General features: G+C 35.4%; 1 protein-coding gene across 1 annotated transcript; it reads right to left on the bottom strand.

Moving 5' to 3' along the window:
• Positions 1 to 17,042: 17,042 nt before the first annotated feature.
• LOC133868211 (B-box zinc finger protein 32-like) lies at positions 17,043 to 17,867 on the bottom strand. The gene has a single exon (XM_062305030.1). The coding sequence runs from the start codon at positions 17,865 to 17,867 to the stop codon at positions 17,043 to 17,045; it is 825 nt and encodes a 274-aa protein (XP_062161014.1).
• Positions 17,868 to 18,923: the final 1,056 nt, after the last annotated feature.

Raw genomic sequence — 18,923 nt, 5'->3', positions numbered from 1 at the left:
TGTCTTTCATATCATCCCAAAATATATTTTTACATGGTATAGAGCCACCTTTTTGTGGCATTCAACAAATGTCTTTGACGTTTTCCTGACATGCTCTCCAACAATCTCACAGAATTTGCATCGTCCACATGCTGCCATATATAGGCCTCTGCTTGCGCTAGCTCTCTCTTCTGATCTCTTTCGTGTGTGTATATATATATATTTCAGAGTTTAATCTTATTACACGTGTTGTATAAATCAGCTCACGTGTTGATTAGCTGTAATTCAGTTAGATAGCTTTCGTGTTGATTAGCTGTAATTAGCTGTAATTCAGTTAGATAGTTTTCCTTACATTTACATGTATAAATACTCAAGCATTGTATTCTATTCAGAGTTAGTCAATAAGAATCAGTTTTCTAATTCTCCCATATTTCTCTCTTCTTCCGCACATTATACTTTCATCAAGATACTCTGTTTTCTAATATGGTATCAGAGCAAATCTAGATTTTTTTTCTCTTCTCTTCTAATTCTTCTTCATCAAACCTTCATTTCTTGTAATTCATGGATTCCTCATCTACGAATTCAGTTGTAGATGCTTCTAATCCATTTTACTTACATAATGGTGATAGCCCTAGCTCCACTCTTGTCTCTCAACAACTTGTTGGAGATAACTACAATTCATGGAGCAGATCAATGAAAATGGCGTTGATTGCAAAGAACAAGCTCTGTTTCATTGACGGCACGTTGCCTAAATCCACAGTTTCTTCTGATGATAGTTTTGCTTGGTCTCGATGCAACAATATGTTGCTTTCCTGGATCATCAACTCGGTTTCGAAAGAAATCGCAGCTAGTATCATTTACATTGATACGGCTGAGGAGATGTGGAACGATCTCAAAGATCGCTTTTCTCAGCGCAATGGACCAAGGATTTTTCAACTACAGCAGGCAATTTCTGCTTTGACTCAAGAGAATCTCTCGGTGAGTTGTTATTTCACTAATCTCAAAGGTTTATGGGATGAGATTAACAATTACCGACCTCTTCCATCTTGCTCATGTGGAACTATGAAGAAACTCGTTGATTACCGTGATGAAGAACGTATCTTTCAGTTCCTTATGGGACTAAATGAATCATTTTCTCACATTCGAGGCCAGATAATTTTGATTGATCCTCTGCCTCCGATAAATAAAGTGTTTTCTCTTATTATTCAAGAGGAGCGTCAACGACAGATCATTTCATCTGTTGGTTCTCTGAATCACAATACTGCTGCTATGATGACCACTGCTTTTCAGAATCAATCTCAAGGTTCTAAAATATCCACTCAAGGATATAAATCAACATCCACCCGCAAGGAGAGACCTAAATGCGCTCATTGTGGCATTTTAGGTCACACAATCGACAAGTGTTACAAAATTCATGGATTTCCTCCTGGTTTCAAGTTCACTAGAGGAAAATCCACTTCATCTGCTAATCAGGTGTCAGATTATGATGTTCCTCAACTACCTATCACTAATGAGCAGTATGAACAATTGGTGTCTATGCTGAAGCAGCAACCTCCAGCTGAAGTTTCGGGATCTGTTAACAATGTTATCACTCAAGATCACCTCTTTGACATGGCAGGTAATCACTCTCTTTCATCTACTTATTTTTCTTTAGACATTAAACATTCGGTTTTTTGTTCTTCCACATCTTTTGATGTTGCTTCAAAAATTTCTCCAAAAAATCCATGGATTATAGACACTGGAGCAACCGATCACATGGTTTGTTCTTTATCTTGTCTAACATCCATTACTTCAATTGTTTCTAAATTTGTTCGATTACCAAATGGCAAATATGCCTCTGTCACACATATTGGTACTGTCAAGATATCAGAAAATCTTATTCTTACAGATGTTTTTTGTGTTCCTTCGTTTTCTTTTAACTTGATTTCAGCAAGCAAACTTATTAAAGTTATGCATTGCTGTCTAATTTTTTTGGCTGGTTTTTGTTTCATCCAGCATCTATCAAGTTGGAGGACGATTGGCATGGGTAGAGAACAAGGTGGCCTCTTTTTTCTAATGCATAATATGCAATCTTCTGCTTCTTTTTCCAATAAAGATGCTCAAGCTTTTTCAGTTGTTTCTGATAGTCTTTGGCACTTTCGTTTAGGTCATCTATCTGATGATAGACTTAAACTTTTGTTTCCTGATTGTACTCTTGTTTCGAATAAGTGTTGCTCAATCTGTCCTCTAGCTAAGCAACATCGATTACCTTTTCATGTTAGCACTTCTGTTTCTAGGCAGTTTTTTGATCTTCTTCATTGTGATATATGGGGACCTTTTTCTGTTCAATCTACTAATAATTCTTCTTACTTTCTTACTCTTGTTGATGATTATACACGTTTTACATGGGTGTATTTGATGCAAAGTAAGTCTCAAACCAGACCTATTATTCAAGCTTTTGTTGAATTGATTTCTACTCAATTCAATACTAAAATCAAATGTATTCGTTCTGATAATGGGACTGAGTTCAATATGGTTGATTTTTTTTCATCCAAAGGGATAATTCATCAATTAAGTTGTGTAGAATCCCCACAACAGAATGCCATAGTCGAACGAAAACATCAACATTTATTGAATGTTGCTAGAGCACTTCGTTTTCAAGCTCATCTTTCTTTAAAATTCTGGGGTGAATGCATTCTTACATCTGCCTATCTCATTAATCGCATTCCCACTCCCCTTCTTTCCAACAAAACTCCATATGAACTATTATATTCTGTTTCTCCTTCTTATACTCATATTCGTGTCTTCGGATGTTTGTGCTATGCTTCTACTTTAACTAGACATCGCTCTAAATTTGATCCTAGAGCTCGTGCATGTATTTTCATTGGATATCCATATGGCATCAAAGGTTACAAACTATATGATTTACAAACTAAATCTATTTTTGTATCCCGAGATGTCATATTTCATGAAACCATTTTTCCTTTTTCTCATACCCCTATACAGTCTTCAATATCCAATGATAATATTGTTTTGCCTCATTCTATAATTCCTATTTCTAATGACATTCCTCATATTATTTCCTCAACACAGAATCCTCCTAGTGTCTCTCCTAATTTGTCTCATGAGATAACTTCTCCTAATGTTTCTCATGACATATCTTCTCCTAGTGTGTCTCCTAGTGTGTCTCCTAGTGTTTCTCCTAATGCTAATCTTCGCAGATCTTCACGAATTCGAAACAAACCAAGTTATTTGAATGAGTATCATTGTCAGTTGGCTACCTCATCTCTCCCATTCAATTCTATTCCAATGATAGATAATTCTGCAGGTATTCTTTATCCTTTATCTTCTTCTTTATCTTATGATAAACTCTCATTCAATCATAAGCATTTCAGTTTACATGTATCTTCTCATGTTGAGCCCAAATTTTATCACCAAGCCGTTAAAGATCCTCTCTGGAGAGATGCCATGCAAGCTGAAATTTCAGCACTTGAACAGAATAACACTTGGGAACTTACCAATTTACCTCCACACAAACATGCCATTGGTTGCAAATGGGTGTTTAAAATCAAACACAGGTCCGATGGGACTATAGAACGGTATAAAGCACGTCTAGTTGCTAAGGGATACACACAATCCGAAGGGATTGATTACTATGAGACATTCTCCCCTGTGGCCAAACTTACAACCGTTCGATGTCTCCTAGCAATTGCTGCTGTTAAGGGCTGGTTTCTACATCAGCTTGACATTAATAATGCCTTTTTACATGGGGACTTGGATGAAGAAGTCTACATGTCTTTACCACCCGGATATTCTAGCAAAGGGGGGTCTCAAGTCTGTCATTTGAAGAAATCATTATATGGTTTAAAGCAGGCATCTAGACAATGGTTTTCCAAATTTTCTAATGCCTTGCTTACTCATGGTTTTCTTCAGTCAAAATCAGACTATTCTCTGTTTACACGAACAGTTGGTTCTTCATATATTGTTCTATTGGTGTATGTGGATGACATTGTGTTAGCAAGCAATGATTCTAATGCTATCTCAGAACTCACCCAGCTCCTTAATGCTCAATTTAAGCTTAAAGACCTTGGAACTCTCAAATACTTTCTTGGTCTTGAAATTGCAAGGACTCCTCAGGGTATTTCACTCTGTCAACGAAAATATGCATTGGAGATATTGGAGGATTCTGGTTTATTAGCAGCAAAACCAGTCAAATATCCCATGGAACCAAATGCAAAGTTTTCTCGTTTTGATGGTCCTTTGCTGGCTGATCCTACTAGTTATCGTAGACTTGTTGGACGTCTCTTATATCTCACTATCACTCGGCCTGACTTGGCTTATTCTGTACAGACCTTAAGTCAATTCATGGATCAACCTAGACAACCCCATATGGATGCTGCTCACCGAGTGCTTAGATACCTCAAACTTAATCCTGGACCGGGATTGTTTTATTCTTCTACATCTGAGCTGCGTTTGAAAGCCTTCTGTGATTCGGATTGGGCTGCATGTCCGGATACTCGAAGATCTGTCACTGGTTTTTGTGTATTTCTTGGTGATTCATTGATTTCATGGAAGTCCAAGAAACAACAAACCATTTCTCGTTCCTCAGCTGAAGCTGAATATCGGTCGATGGCTTCTACATGCTGTGAACTAATGTGGTTATCTTCTTTGTTGCCAAATTTCCATGTTACTCATTCTCAGCCTGCATTACTCTACTGTGACAGTCAGGCTGCCTTACATATAGCAGCAAATCCAGTTTTTCATGAGAGGACAAAGCACATAGAAATCGATTGTCATCTTGTTCGAGACCAAATTCAGAAAGGGTTGCTTCATACCTTGCATGTTACTTCCAAAAATCAGCTAGCAGATGTGTTTACTAAAGCTCTTTGTTTTACTTTGTTTTCTGATATTTTGTCCAAGATGAACCTGTTAAACATATTTGCTCCATCTTGAAGGGGGGTTTCAGAGTTTAATCTTATTACACGTGTTGTATAAATCAGCTCACGTGTTGATTAGCTGTAATTCAGTTAGATAGCTTTCGTGTTGATTAGCTGTAATTAGCTGTAATTCAGTTAGATAGTTTTCCTTACATTTACATGTATAAATACTCAAGCATTGTATTCTATTCAGAGTTAGTCAATAAGAATCAGTTTTCTAATTCTCCCATATTTCTCTCTTCTTCCGCACATTATACTTTCATCAAGATACTCTGTTTTCTAATATATACATACACACACACACAAATATTTCTACATGCATGTATATACACATTAATATTGAAGCTAGAAAAATGTGTATTAAGCACTAAAGATAGGTCTCCAGAATCCCAAATAATATATAAGTTCTCGTTATTTTATTACATATTAAGCAAGCTCATACATAATATTGTGATAACACATCTGTGAAATTTTCTTTTTGATGATGATCAGAACTAAAAGGACACCGATTTGTATCAAAATCCAAAAAAATAAAAAAATAAAAATGAACAAGGAGTTACGCAAAACTCTCACATGAAATCTCAACAGATCATGTCCTTACAGGTCTTAAAGAAACGAGGAAGGAGATTCAAGGTAGGAACCTTGTTCAATGTTTTCTTCACAAGGGAATACACACCTCAAGTGAATGCAATGTACAAGGAGAACTGCATAAGCGCAAACACAGCGACGGGAAGGAATGCAGCGGTACTGTAAATCAGAGACGATGTCCATCTTTTTCTCTCAAGGCGAATAATGAGCATGCAAAATATTCGCCGTGAAAAAAAGCATGGTGGCTGTCACGGAGAAGAAGAGCATTGAGAAGCTGACCATCAGTTTCCCAAGGAGAGATCTGAGGAAATCTTCTAGCTCAAAAGGAGACATGAGGATCGAGAGGAACGTTACGACGGAAGTCAAGGATTAGCTTGCAATTTAGGGAGACCACGTGCGTCCATGACGGTGAAGAACAAGAAGAATATTGGACTGTTCAGGAAATTGGTTGGCCTTTAATTTGTTATCGTTGCCTTGCAGGACGTTGTAGACAGCCGCAAAAACAACAAGATCTAAACCTTATCGGTCATGTTAATTTTGTAAAATATTTGTGTGCTACGTAGTATAATTCTTTCTCATTTGTGAACCGGCATAAATACTTTTGTAACCATCTAATCTTACATAATCTTTGCAGCAATTTCAAGAATATACTATGCAATGTGGAGGGCCTTGCTAAAGGTGCGACCTCATTTTCTTATATGTATATAGTGAATGGGGCGTTTTTAATGTTAAAAATATCTTTCACGCATTGTTCATCTTTTTTAAAAAGAAAAAGAAAAACTTGTAGATATTGCTCTCTGAGGGTGACACAGTTTTATTTATAGTTTCATACAAAAGTGGATCTCAAATTATAGTTTAGAGGTGACCCATGAGGCCATGATACTTCTCTTTCTCGTTTAAGAGAGGCCTTGGATTTAACCTATGAAAGCTACGGATCCGGAATGATTTGGTTGATAACTAAGTCAATATTGTCGTTCACTACTCTACCATATATTACAATTTAATTTTTAGGGGAAAAAACTTATGTACGGTTATCATGATTTATTTATTTATTATTAATTTTTTTTTTTTAAAAAAATTTGCCCTACAAGAAATTTGCCTATTATGGGCGACACTATCAGGTCGACGCTACTAGTTGGCTATCAGCATCGACTTTGACAGTCGATGCTAATAGTCAACATCTAACACTATTAGCGTCGACCACATAGTGGACGCTAATTGTTCAAAAAAAGTAACTATTAGCGTCGATGCTAATGTGTTGTTGCTAATAACCTAGCGGGAAATTTTGCCTCCCATGTGTTGAGAAATAGTAGGGACATTTCAGTATTAGTATCCACTTTCGTCGACGCTTATAAATAACTATCAGAGTCTGGTAGCGTTTCAACCGATGATTAAAAATGAAGAATTTTAGTTTTGAAACTTTACCGGTTTTCACAACTACGTGGATTTTAATATTTGTAACCACTCGCAATAGTATGAGACTTTGCAGAATAGAACTAAGGAGGGTATCGAACCACAAGAATTGAGGGTTGTTTGGTTATGAAATATCTAAGACGTTTATCCAATTTAATTAAAAAAAGATATTTTGTTTCAATTTTTATCACTAAACTAAAATGAACTACAAACAATTAAATATGGAGAGATTTAAGGAAATAAGAAGTATAGGGCATTGATTTCACTCAATCCTCATACACATGGCATATTATGTCTATCTTGGATTTCATTAACATGGATAATATGAACGCGTAATGATTGTTAATCACACGACAACCTCAACATGAAACCACTTTAGTTAAAAGGTAATGATAATCTATCTAATTAATTACATAATAGTCATCCAACTAACATCTATGCATGAATGATTATTGCTCCCTAGTATGGACTATAAGACCTCTTAATAAGCATACATATCTATGGAAAAAGCATAAACTATCTTAGTTTCGCATATATTCTCTACCTAAAATTATACTATAATTGAAAAGCATCTAAAAAGCATTTAAACTAAAAGGATGTGGAGTAATACATGCTCCCTAGCATGATTCATCAAGTTCACATAAATTATATCATAAAGCACCATTACATGACCATCATTCCCTTAATCAAGAAAAAGGAAATGTTGAGTTCAATCAAGAATCAAATGATTCTCATAGACAAGAGATCCTTCTTTTCAAGATTGAGTTTGTTTTGAAGAACATTTACAAGAGTTTTGCAAACCTCTAAGATTTTGTAAAAGAAGACTCTTATGAATCTTATTTAATTTATATAGTAAATTAGTGTCTTGTGACTCACATGCATGATGTTGTACATGTATGCATGATCAATCACGTATGCTTCGGCTTAGAAAGCATAATCGTGAAGGCTCATCGTGTAGATGCAACAAAATCTGATCTTGATTATGAAATGAATCCGATTTTCATAATGTAAGAATCGTATTTAATAAAATCAATTAAGACTGCTGAACAGAGCAACAAGTTAATCATGATTTTTTGGGCTCGGCTGCTGGCAAAGGGATCTGTGAAAATGGTTGGAGACAGATTTGGCCTGATCCAAACTTGGAACCTGTACACTCGGATTAGGTGTTAATCTCTGTTTCTGGTTGTTGTCGTTGAGTTTCCCCTGTTTTGGCTTGCTAGGTATCCTTCTACTGCGAGGGAATCGCTGGTTTAGGAGTTTCTGTTGTTACCCTTTTTGGGGTTGCTGGATTGTTGTTTGAGTTTTTTCTTTGGCTTGTTTTTTTGTGGCCTGTTTTTTGGAGTTTTCCTGACTAGGGGTCTGTCCTGAGCAAGTGTGGATCCAGTCTTTACCGGAGAGGGAATAATCTTGTGTTTGAGCTTTATAAAGTTTTTAGTTCAACCAAAAAATAAAAAAGGCTAATCATGGTTTTCAAATATGATAGAACTTCAAATGAATAATATTGTAACAGTTTAATTGACCCTCGTTTTTAACTACCGTGGGGGGAGGGTCTTTACCACTACGAATAGGCTAGGGAAGGATGGAAGAGGAGTCGAGATGTAGGAATGCAGCCATAGAATATTCTAGTCACAATTCAATAAGTTATATGATAGAGAAGTTGACACTTTAGTAACCTTTTCTAACTCTCCGATATGAGAAAGTCAGAATGGTAGAAAGAGTGAACTCGAAACAGTAGATCAGGAGATCATCGGGTCGAGAATAGAGCATGGGTGCGCCCTCCAAAGTTTATTTAGATTGAAACAGTGTCCAACATATAGATTGATGTGCTCTTGGTTAATTAACTTAATCCGTCTCAAACTAAGAAGCAATGAATCACAGGCTATCTATAATTTACACAACCCCACTCTTGCTTACTTATATGAGAAGTATGGCTTGGTGGCATGGGCTGCTCCTCGACATCTCTTATTTATTTAATCGCGCGTTCTTTTTTGTTGAGATTTACAGCCACTCTTTACAGTTATTTGATAGTACTCTTTACAGTTTTACAGAATTGGATCTTTGGTTCAGTGGGGTTCTAGTAGTGTATAATTCATCTTTCTCTCTCTCTCTCTCTCTCACACAGAAAGCAAAGAAATGCTTTTTTTTTTTTTTTTTTTTTTTTTTTTTTTTTTTTTTTTTTTCTCAAAGTCTCTAGTTTGCTCCATTTTAACATAATCGAGTACGAGAATAGTTTCTTTTACTTTGTGCGTTGAACCTTTTCTTTGAGTGGATGTTTGGTTCCTCAACATTTTCGCAGTGTTTGCTTTTCTTGTTGGCACTTGCTTGTGTAGGCCATTTTACTTTTGAGGGATTGCTTGTAATTCTTTTTCTCTCTCTCTTGCATGCATCAAGTAAGGAATTTATTAAGCTTTTTTTCTTTTTGGAATCTCAATTTTTCTTCATTTTAGCAAACACGTTCTTCATTTCTTTTCGAATACAAACATATTGTATACATCAAATCTTTTTTTTTTTTTTTTTTTTTTTGTGAGACACTCATTTATTCTTCCTCTTTATCAAAGGTTGCAACATTTGGTATAAAAGCAAGTTAGATGTATCCGTATAGATCGAGGACGTAAAAAAATTTGTCAACCTATTGATTAAGTGTTTAAATTCATTAATTCTATTCGTCTAAATTTATAGGATAAATAATAATTAAACATATTATCAACTTAATGAAAAAAGAAGAGTGGACAACCAAGGCGGCCTCCACCCTTGGGCAGATTAGGTGGGGCCTAAGGCACTCAATTAATAGATATTAATGAAGATTTACTCTATAAAAAAATATTTAAGGCCTTAATTACTATTAATATCTTAGATTTTTGTTTTATTTATTTATTATTAAATTCTTAAGTTTAAATAGCATGCATGACATATGTACTATTTTGTTAGATAAAATAAAATAAAATATTAAATTTAAGGAGAGCATTGAATAAGCAGATATATATTCAAGGAAGGCAATTTCTCTTCAAGGAATTAAAGGTATTCTTTGATGGGCCAAGAAACGACTATAATTCCAGTCGTTTATCTCCATTCATTCTCTAATCATAAATAATGCTATATGGTAGATTGCTCATAATATTAGGATATAGTAGCAATAAAAATTAGTATTTAATTATTTTTAAAATATTTATTAAATTATTGATTTTTATTGCTACATTATTTGCCAATTTATCGGCTGATAGAGTTTGAATGGGTAGCTTGAAAGGTGAAGTCTTGGAAGCGGTTGAGAATGATCGGGCTTTGCTCAGGATATGATATATCCGTCATCATATCCTGAGAACCAAAAGATCTTCGTAGCCTCTTGAATTATTATATTTCAATGAATTCTGAGGAATATCATGGGATTATACTTGAGGTTTTCCATGAGATTTGCTCCAATTTATTTTTATTTTGTAAATGCCATTGAACAATATATATATATGAAATTTTAGTGTCAAATTTGAATCTATGATCATTCATATATATATATACGACAATTATTGTGCCATGGTTTTGGATTTTTTTTTTTTTTGTCAAATATATATATATATATATATATATGGAAAACACTCATATATTAGACAATTACTAATTATGATTAATTGCAATCAAACTGTGATTCAATAAATCTCACCAAAAGAGGTCACAAACTAAGGAATATATAAAAGGTCCTTTATTAATTTGTGCTAGTTAAAAGTGATGGACATGGCAATTCTTTTTTTTTTTTTTTTTGGAGAAAATTGGAATAATCATTTATTTCAAGAATCAAATGGAAAGATCTTACTCAACAAGTACATTGCTTTGAATGAAAGAAGGAAAGTCCATCATCAATACTTTATCTTCCAAAAATAATAAAGCATTCCTCGCCAAACGGTGGGCTACGCTATTAGCTTCCCGCCATATGTGGTTCAACTCGCGGTGTTGAAGTGTACAAATCAAAACCTGCATATCCTCAATATAATTACTACAAAAAAAAATGACTATTAGCGGCGACAAAAAGTAGCCGCTAAAAGTCTTTTTGTCGCTACTATTGCTCAATAGCGACGACATGCCACCGCTGTTGCTCAATAGTGGCGACATGCCACCGCTGATGTGGTCGCTGCAAACACTTCAACGCTATTGATAACTCAACAACGGCAACTTTTGTCGCCGCTAAAACATTTTTTCTCCACCGCAAAATAGCTTATAACCAAAATCATGGGTTGCCGCTATTGTTTGACCAATAGCGGCGACTCACTGTGTCGCCGTTATTGATAACTCAACAGCGGCGACAAAAGCGTTCTTTCCCCGCCGCAAAATACCTTATAACCAAAATCATAGGTTGCCGCTATTGTTTGACCAACAATAGCGGCGACCCAATACGTTGCCGCTAATGATATTTTAAAAAATTAAAAAAATCATTATTAGCGGCGACTTTATAGTCGCTGCTAATAATGTTATATATATATATATATATATATCAAAAAAAAAAAGAGCTACAAGTCGCCGGAGAGATGCCGATGACAGTCACGTTACTCGTCGGAAATCGCTCCTCCAAACCATCGAGATATAGGTCTGACCCACCTGAAGTTGCACCCCTGATTTGGCCGGAAATTAGTCGCTGGCTTGCTGGAAATGACGCTCCAGGTCACATTGTTCAGAAAACAAGAACCTTTAAACCAAAATTTTACTCATCCTAGCTAGTTTCTTCTCCATCATGAATTAAACTCATCCTGCTAGGGAAAAACCAGGGAAAAAAATTAAACTCAAAAATCAAACTCAAAGCCCATTCAATCCTCTCCCCAAATAACCCCAAAAAAATTTCACCGGAAAACCCTCAAGAACCCAGAAAATTTTCCCATACCCATACGGCTTTCCCAAAGATTTTCTACCCAAAAATTCGGTACCCATCAACCGGAATTCAAAATCTGAGAAGAAACTTACCCAAAAATCGGATCCCTGCTGTTTGGGCTCCAAGAAAACGTTAGAAAAATCCCTCTCCAACATCGCCGGCGTTGGCGTCCTCCCCAGCGGCAGCCGACCCACTAGAAACGTCTCCCTCTCCCTCTCTGATCTCCCTTTCTCGTCCTCTCAGAAAAGAAAAAAAAAATATGAAGGAAAAGAAGTAAAGCTCTGATCTCCCTCTCTAGGCCTCTCTGAAAACAAAAAAAAATTATGAAGGAAAAGAAGTAAAGAACGAACTAGGAGGAAGAAGAACGTGCAAATTAAGAATATGTACGCAGATTAAAAACAAAACAAAAAAAAAAAAAGAAAAAAGAAAAAAAAAGGACTCTTTTTTTAGGCCATCTCCAGCAGCAAAAGTTATAATAGCTGTTGTAAAAGTACAACTCTTTACTTTAACTACTGTTTTTCTTATATTCACTCCAACAGATTCTCTATTCTACTCTCTACTTTTATTTAAATATTATTTGTCATTCTTTTTTTATTATTTTTTTCTCCTCATCCTCTGCTGGACGACGAAGAGGCTGGAACAAACCCAAAGGGCGAACCCATCTTTTCCACGAGCTCAGCGGTGGCCCTTCTCGCCGGTGGCCATTCTCGCCGTCACCCATCCCCTGCCAGAAGCCATTTCCCCCACGGCTAAGTCTTTGGTGTTACCTAAACAACTTGTAGTGGACCTTCCCAGAACTTGTCGACAACTCGGTCTCTTCCCCGCATTCGAGACACAGCCGAGAAGAAGGTGTGGATTTTGGCAGGTTTTAAAACGACAGAGCTTCAATTGGTAAATCTACCGAACAGGTAGTGGGCAGTTTGCTTTAGCCAAGCCGGGGAGGATAGTCGATCTGTTATCCAAGGAGATAATGCTGATGGAATAATCGTGGCCCCTAAACGTTGGTTGCACATGGTGGATTGCAGCGAAGGCGGTAGGAGGATCGTTGTCGTGCCGGTGGCCAGGGATAGTAGCAGTTTCGCTGTCAAGGCAACTTCCCCACTATGGGCGGAATCGCCGGCTGTGAGTCAGGGAGACGTGCTCCAACGGGTACAGCGGCTGTGACTCGGTGGAGACCAACAGAGATGAGAAGTGAGGGAGAGGGAAGTGGGTGAACGAAGAAGGAGAGGGATGCGGGTGGAGGTGGAGTGATAGAAAGGAGAGAGAGAAAATATTAATAAAAAATTAAGAAACAGATGAACAGTGAATAGCCACTACTGGCTATTCACTGTTGATGAAGTTAAGGAAAAAATTATAATGGCCATTCTGTTGGAGGAAGGAAAAGTGGTAAAAATAGTCAAATATGACTTTTTGGTTAAAATGAAGCCTCTGCTGGAGATGGCCTTAACTTTTGGAAAGTGGCGCGCGGGACAAGAAATTTTCACGTCCCACGTGCACACCCCACCCCCCCTCTAAAAGGCTTGAGCCTTAATTGCTTAATTATCATTAGTTTTATTTAAAAAAAACAAATATATATATATGAATTGTTTTTTTTTTCTTAATTTACAATTTTTTTTTTCGTTTTTTTTTTTAATTTAACTGAAAACTGATTTTACTTTTTTATTTTTCGTTTGTTTTGCTTTTTCTTAAAAAAAAAAAAATTGTTTTCATAATTTTCTGTTTTTTTTTTGTTTTAAAAAGAAAAGAAAAGAATTTTGTTTTGTTTTTCTTTAATTTCTTTAATTTGTTTTTTTTTTAAAAAAAAATAACTTGGCAATTTTGGCACATTACTAAATAATTTTTATTTAATATAATTATATTATTAATTAACTAAATTCGTACATCACTAAAGAATTTAATTTCAATTTAGTTTTATATATGTCAAGTATGATTGATCTTGCTCTATCATGATTGATCGGACTAATTAATGCACTATGATTGATCAGATAGTCTATCGATCATATTATTCTATCCTAATTGATCAGTCTACTACACTAGGATCGATCGGACATTCAATCGAACCTTCACTATATCAAGTCTAGTCGATCAAACTCTATCACAATCAATAGATCATCCGATCAATCATGATAGATCAATAGGATCGATAGATCATCCGATCAATTGTGGTAGATTCGATCAATCATGATAGATCAATAAGAATGATAGATTATCTGATCGATCATGATAGATCGATAGAATCAATAAATCATCCGATCAATCATGGTAGAAGATCCGATCAATCATGATAGATCAATAGGATCGATAGATCATCCGATCGATCATGATAGATCCATATGATCGATAGATCATCTAATCAATCATGATAGATCAATATGACCGATAAATCATCCGATCAATTATGGTAAATCATTCGATTGATCATGATAGATCAATAGGATCGATAGATCATCTAATCGATCATGATAGATCCATAAGATTGATAGATCATCTGATCGATCATGATAAATTAATAGGATCAATAGATCATCCGATCAATCATGGTAGATCATCCGATTGATCATGATAGATCAATAGGATCGATAGATCATCTAATCGATAATGATAGATCAATAAGATCGATAAAATCATCAGATCAATCATGGTAGAAGATCCGATCGATCATGATAGATCAATATGATCGATAGATCATCCGATCGATTATGATAGATCCATAGGATCAATAGATCATCTGATCAATCATGATAGATCAATATAATCGATAGATCATTCGATCAATTATGGTAGATCATCCGATTGATCATGATAGATCAATGGGATCGATAGATCATTCGATCGATCATGATAGATCAATAGGATCGATAGATTTCAGTTATTCTTTAAAAAAAAAAAAAAATTCAGTTATTCTTTTTGTTTCTTTTTTTTTTTTTAAATAAAATAAAATTCGCTGTATAAATTTAATAAAAAATTGGTTTTTATTTTTTATTTTTGGTTTTTTTTTTTTAAATGTTCTTATAATTTTCAGTTTTTTTTCGTTTGCTTTTTTTTTTTTTTTTTTTTTTTTTTTTTTTTAAAAAATAATAATAATTTTTATATTTTTTAATTTTTTAGTTTTAGTTTTTGTTTTTTTTGAATTTATAAGGACATTTTTGTCTTATTTAACAAAATTTAGGTGCAATTTTCTTTTTTTGTTGACCTTAAAGTGGACGTTGACATTTTTTTAGTAGTTTGAGATGAGATACTGAAACAATTGGTATTTTTTTTGGGTACATTGATAATTGAGTGGTAGTTTGAGAGGGATATGTATACTTTTCCCAAATATTAACAAACTAGTTAAAAAAAAGGGTTAAATATCTTATTAATACCTGAGTTTTGAAAAAAAATTTGATCGATCGAACTCTATCATGATTAATCAGATTAATGCAATAGGTTCAATTAGATGTTCAATCGATCAGAGTAATACACTTGGATAGATCAGATCTTTTACCGATCCTATGATCTTGTCATGATCAATCATGGCGAAAACAATTAATATATATCTAAAAAAAAATATAAACGGTGAATATATATTAAATAAGCATAGTAAATCGAAAACTTCACTAATAATATTTTTTTAAAAAAATCATTTTTTCTGTATAGGATTGATTTGTTTTAAAAAAATTTCATAGGCTAATATGATTTTTATTTTTTTTATTTTATTGTGTAGGGTCAATAGCGGCGACTTTTATATGTTGCCGCTATTGATTTAGCATCAGCGGCAACTTTAAATGTCGCCGCTAATGAATATGATTTATTATTTATTTATTTATTTATTTTATTGTGCAGGATCAATAACGACGACGTTAGATATTATCGCTATTGAACTGTTGTTAGCGGTGACTTTTGGATGTCGCTGCTATTGATCTAGCATCAGCGGCGATATCTAATGTCAACGTTGATGAATATGATTTATTTATTTTTTTTTATTTTTATTTTTTGTGTAGACCAATTATAAATGTCGCCGCTATTGATCTAACATCAACGGCGAGATTTAATGTCGCCGTTGATGAATAGGATATATATATATATATATATATATATATATATATATTTTTAATTTTTTATATTGTGCAGGGTCAATAGCGGCGACTTTTATATGCCGCTGCTATTGATCTAGCATCAGCGGCAACTTTAAATGTCGCCGCTAATGAATATGATTTATTAATTTTTTTTTTTATTGTATAAGGTCAATAGCGGCGACATTATATATCGCCGCTATTGACCTGTTAGTAGCGGTGACTCATAGATGTCGCCGCTAATAAAAGATCATTAGTGGCGACATGCCGAACTAAATGAATAGAATTTGAACATATTACAGAGCTAGAATTTGTTCAAGCTTGACTCATTTATTTTTTGAATGAATTCAAGGTTGTTTACGAACTGCTCAAATAACTTATTCATTTCTTATATAAAGTAAATATCATGATATTTTTTTTTTGGTAAATCTATAAATTTTTATTGAATTAATTATTAGTAAGATTTAATCTTTAATCTTAAAAAATCCAATCTAAAATTTATATTTATGTTTTATAGTATGTATATAAATTCATGATGCACACACATAAACATACTCGATCATGTCCACGCAAAAACTCATATATCTAAATCAAGATTCGCAATAATAATAATTCAAGCTATATATATTATATTAGGAAGAGAATTTCTCATTATTTAAGATGTTTTAATTACGAAATTAAAAGAATATTATTAAAAAAGGAAGTTATACGAGTTTATTGGCCGTCGAGTTTATACAAAAATAACTCATTTAATATTTGAGAGTTCGAATCAAATTTATAGAAACAGGTATTGAGCGAGTTGTGGAAACGAAATTAAATCATGTGCATGGAGATTCAAAAGACACAATTAAAAAGAAATGATTGTAGTGTCTGGATTTTAAATTTGTTTGGAGATCAAAGCTAGGATCCAAACCAATCCGACGTCATTACAAGTACAATCACAAAAGGCAGCATGCATCCAAATTAAAGAAATGAATGTACAAAATTAAATATGATTCTCATCAGCTAAGCCCTAATCAATCTCATTCATAATTAAATAATTAAAATTGGAGAAATAATTTTTTTTTCATTACATTATCATACATCAATCCTACACCAAGACACATAGGGTGTAGGACTTATGCATGTGGGTCTCATATACATGAATCTCACATTCAATGTATCTTGGTGTAGAATTGATGTAAGATAATCTGATGTAGGAATAACACATTCCTTAAAGTTGTACGTACTCGTATGTGCGACGTCTTAGGCAGCGGAGCACTCGGCCCATCCTTCCTTTAAAACACGTCGCGCTCTCCTGGCTCTTACTGCACGTGTGACCCTTGCCTCGGCGGCCAAAATCAGCCTGGCTGTGACTCCAGACACCTTCTCTAGCCTCCTTAGGTTTTGGCACGTGGACAGTGACCCTAGCCTGTCCCCGCAAAATCTCAAGGCCAACCAAAGCAACACCGCCATAGACACTCTGAAGGGCAACATTGCCAACCGGCCCAAACAAAATCCCAAACGTTTCACTGCCGAGGGAACAACCAAAATACCATTTACCCCCAGCTTTCTGCACCAATTCACGAAAATGCCCTCGGCCTTCGCGTCCACGCTCGGCGACACTCCTCTAACCTTCATCTTTGCCGACGCGGAGAACATCGCCGGACTCGGAACATTCTCATTCTTGCCGGATATCTCCGTGAAAGAGCCTGAGACGCTCTGTTTCAATACATGCTCTCTTATTCTCCGATCATCGAGTGCGATCCTCTTCGGAGCAGCGGCGCGAGACTCGGTGCTGGAAATGCAAGCGGAAGAAGACGACAAGGAATCGACGTCTTCGGAAAGTGCATTCGGCGGCAAGCAAGAGTGACAAATTTGAGGGATGAGGATCGGAGTTTCGGCACCGGAAATTCGGTATCCGGTGAAAGCGTTGCATTTGGAGCAAAGCGATTGGCGAAGATGGGCAACGACGTGGAAATTGGCCTGGTGAACCCTAGCGTCGCAGTGGAAGCAAAGAAACGCAACGTCGGAGGCGCAGTATAGAGAAGCCTCTTTGCTGCAGAGCTCGCAAACTTTAGCTTTCTTCATCGCAATCTTAGAAGATTTCAACGTAATCCGGTTAGTAGAAATGAGAGAGATATATAGAGATGGAAGAGTAGAAGGATTGAGAGATTTGAGGTCCGCAAAGAGTGGGTGTGGAATGGTTTTTCAAGAGTGTGAAAAATGTGTTTAAAATGAGCTAGAGAGAAAGGTGGTGGGTGTAACATGCAATTTTTCTTTTTATAATTTTCTTAAATATTTATTTATTTATGTGGGCAATTTTAAGGCCCTACTTTTAGTACCTTCCTTTGTCCACATAAACCTCGTTTCCCTCCAACTGCTCCATCTTCTGATTTTCCTTTTAATTTTCACCTTTATCCTTTAATTAATTGTTACTTGATCTAATTATTTTCCGTCTCTATTTGAGGCTTAATGCATAACTTTCTTTTACTCCTAAAAAAGAACAATAGAGGAAAACAAACCTATACAACATAAACGGTTGAATTTAATCCCCCTCTTTGCTGTATGGTTTGCATGTCCGATGGAACTTTCGTACAAGCCAATGGACAAAGTATCATAACAAGCCATCCCTTTGTTGTTTGACCAGGTTTGACTTTGGATGCCACTCAATTAGTGATACAACTAAGGATTGTTGTGGATTATGCCATAAATTCCAATATACGATTGCATAATTTGCCCGTATTTACTCCATCACCCTTCTTCTTGTTGTAGCGCTTTTATCACATTCAGGGAATCACCCTCTAAGATGATTTTTTGGAATCCTTGCTCACAACAAAACGATAAAGTCTTCCAAGTTGCTACTACCTCTGCCACTTCTAGATCCTGGACTAAAGGAATTGATGAGGAGATAGCTGCAAGAACATTTCCCCCACTGTCCCTAATCAGAACCCCTACTCCCATCCTTTTAGAATTTGTATCCAAAGATGCATCCCAATTAAATTTTACAAAGTCTAAAGGAGGTTTTTCCATCCCTGAGCATCTGGTCCTCTTCCTTCAGGGAGCATTGAACCACCCAAATTCAACTCCCTTTCATTCTTGTTTATATAAGGTAAAAGCCACATCTGTTTGAGTGATCAGGGCTTG

The sequence above is a fragment of the Alnus glutinosa genome, chromosome 5 (assembly GCF_958979055.1).
Source record: "Alnus glutinosa chromosome 5, dhAlnGlut1.1, whole genome shotgun sequence".
Lineage (NCBI taxonomy): Eukaryota > Viridiplantae > Streptophyta > Magnoliopsida > Fagales > Betulaceae > Alnus > Alnus glutinosa.
The sequence above is the reverse complement of the archived record's forward strand: the minus strand, read 5'-3'. Positions and strand labels throughout refer to the sequence as shown.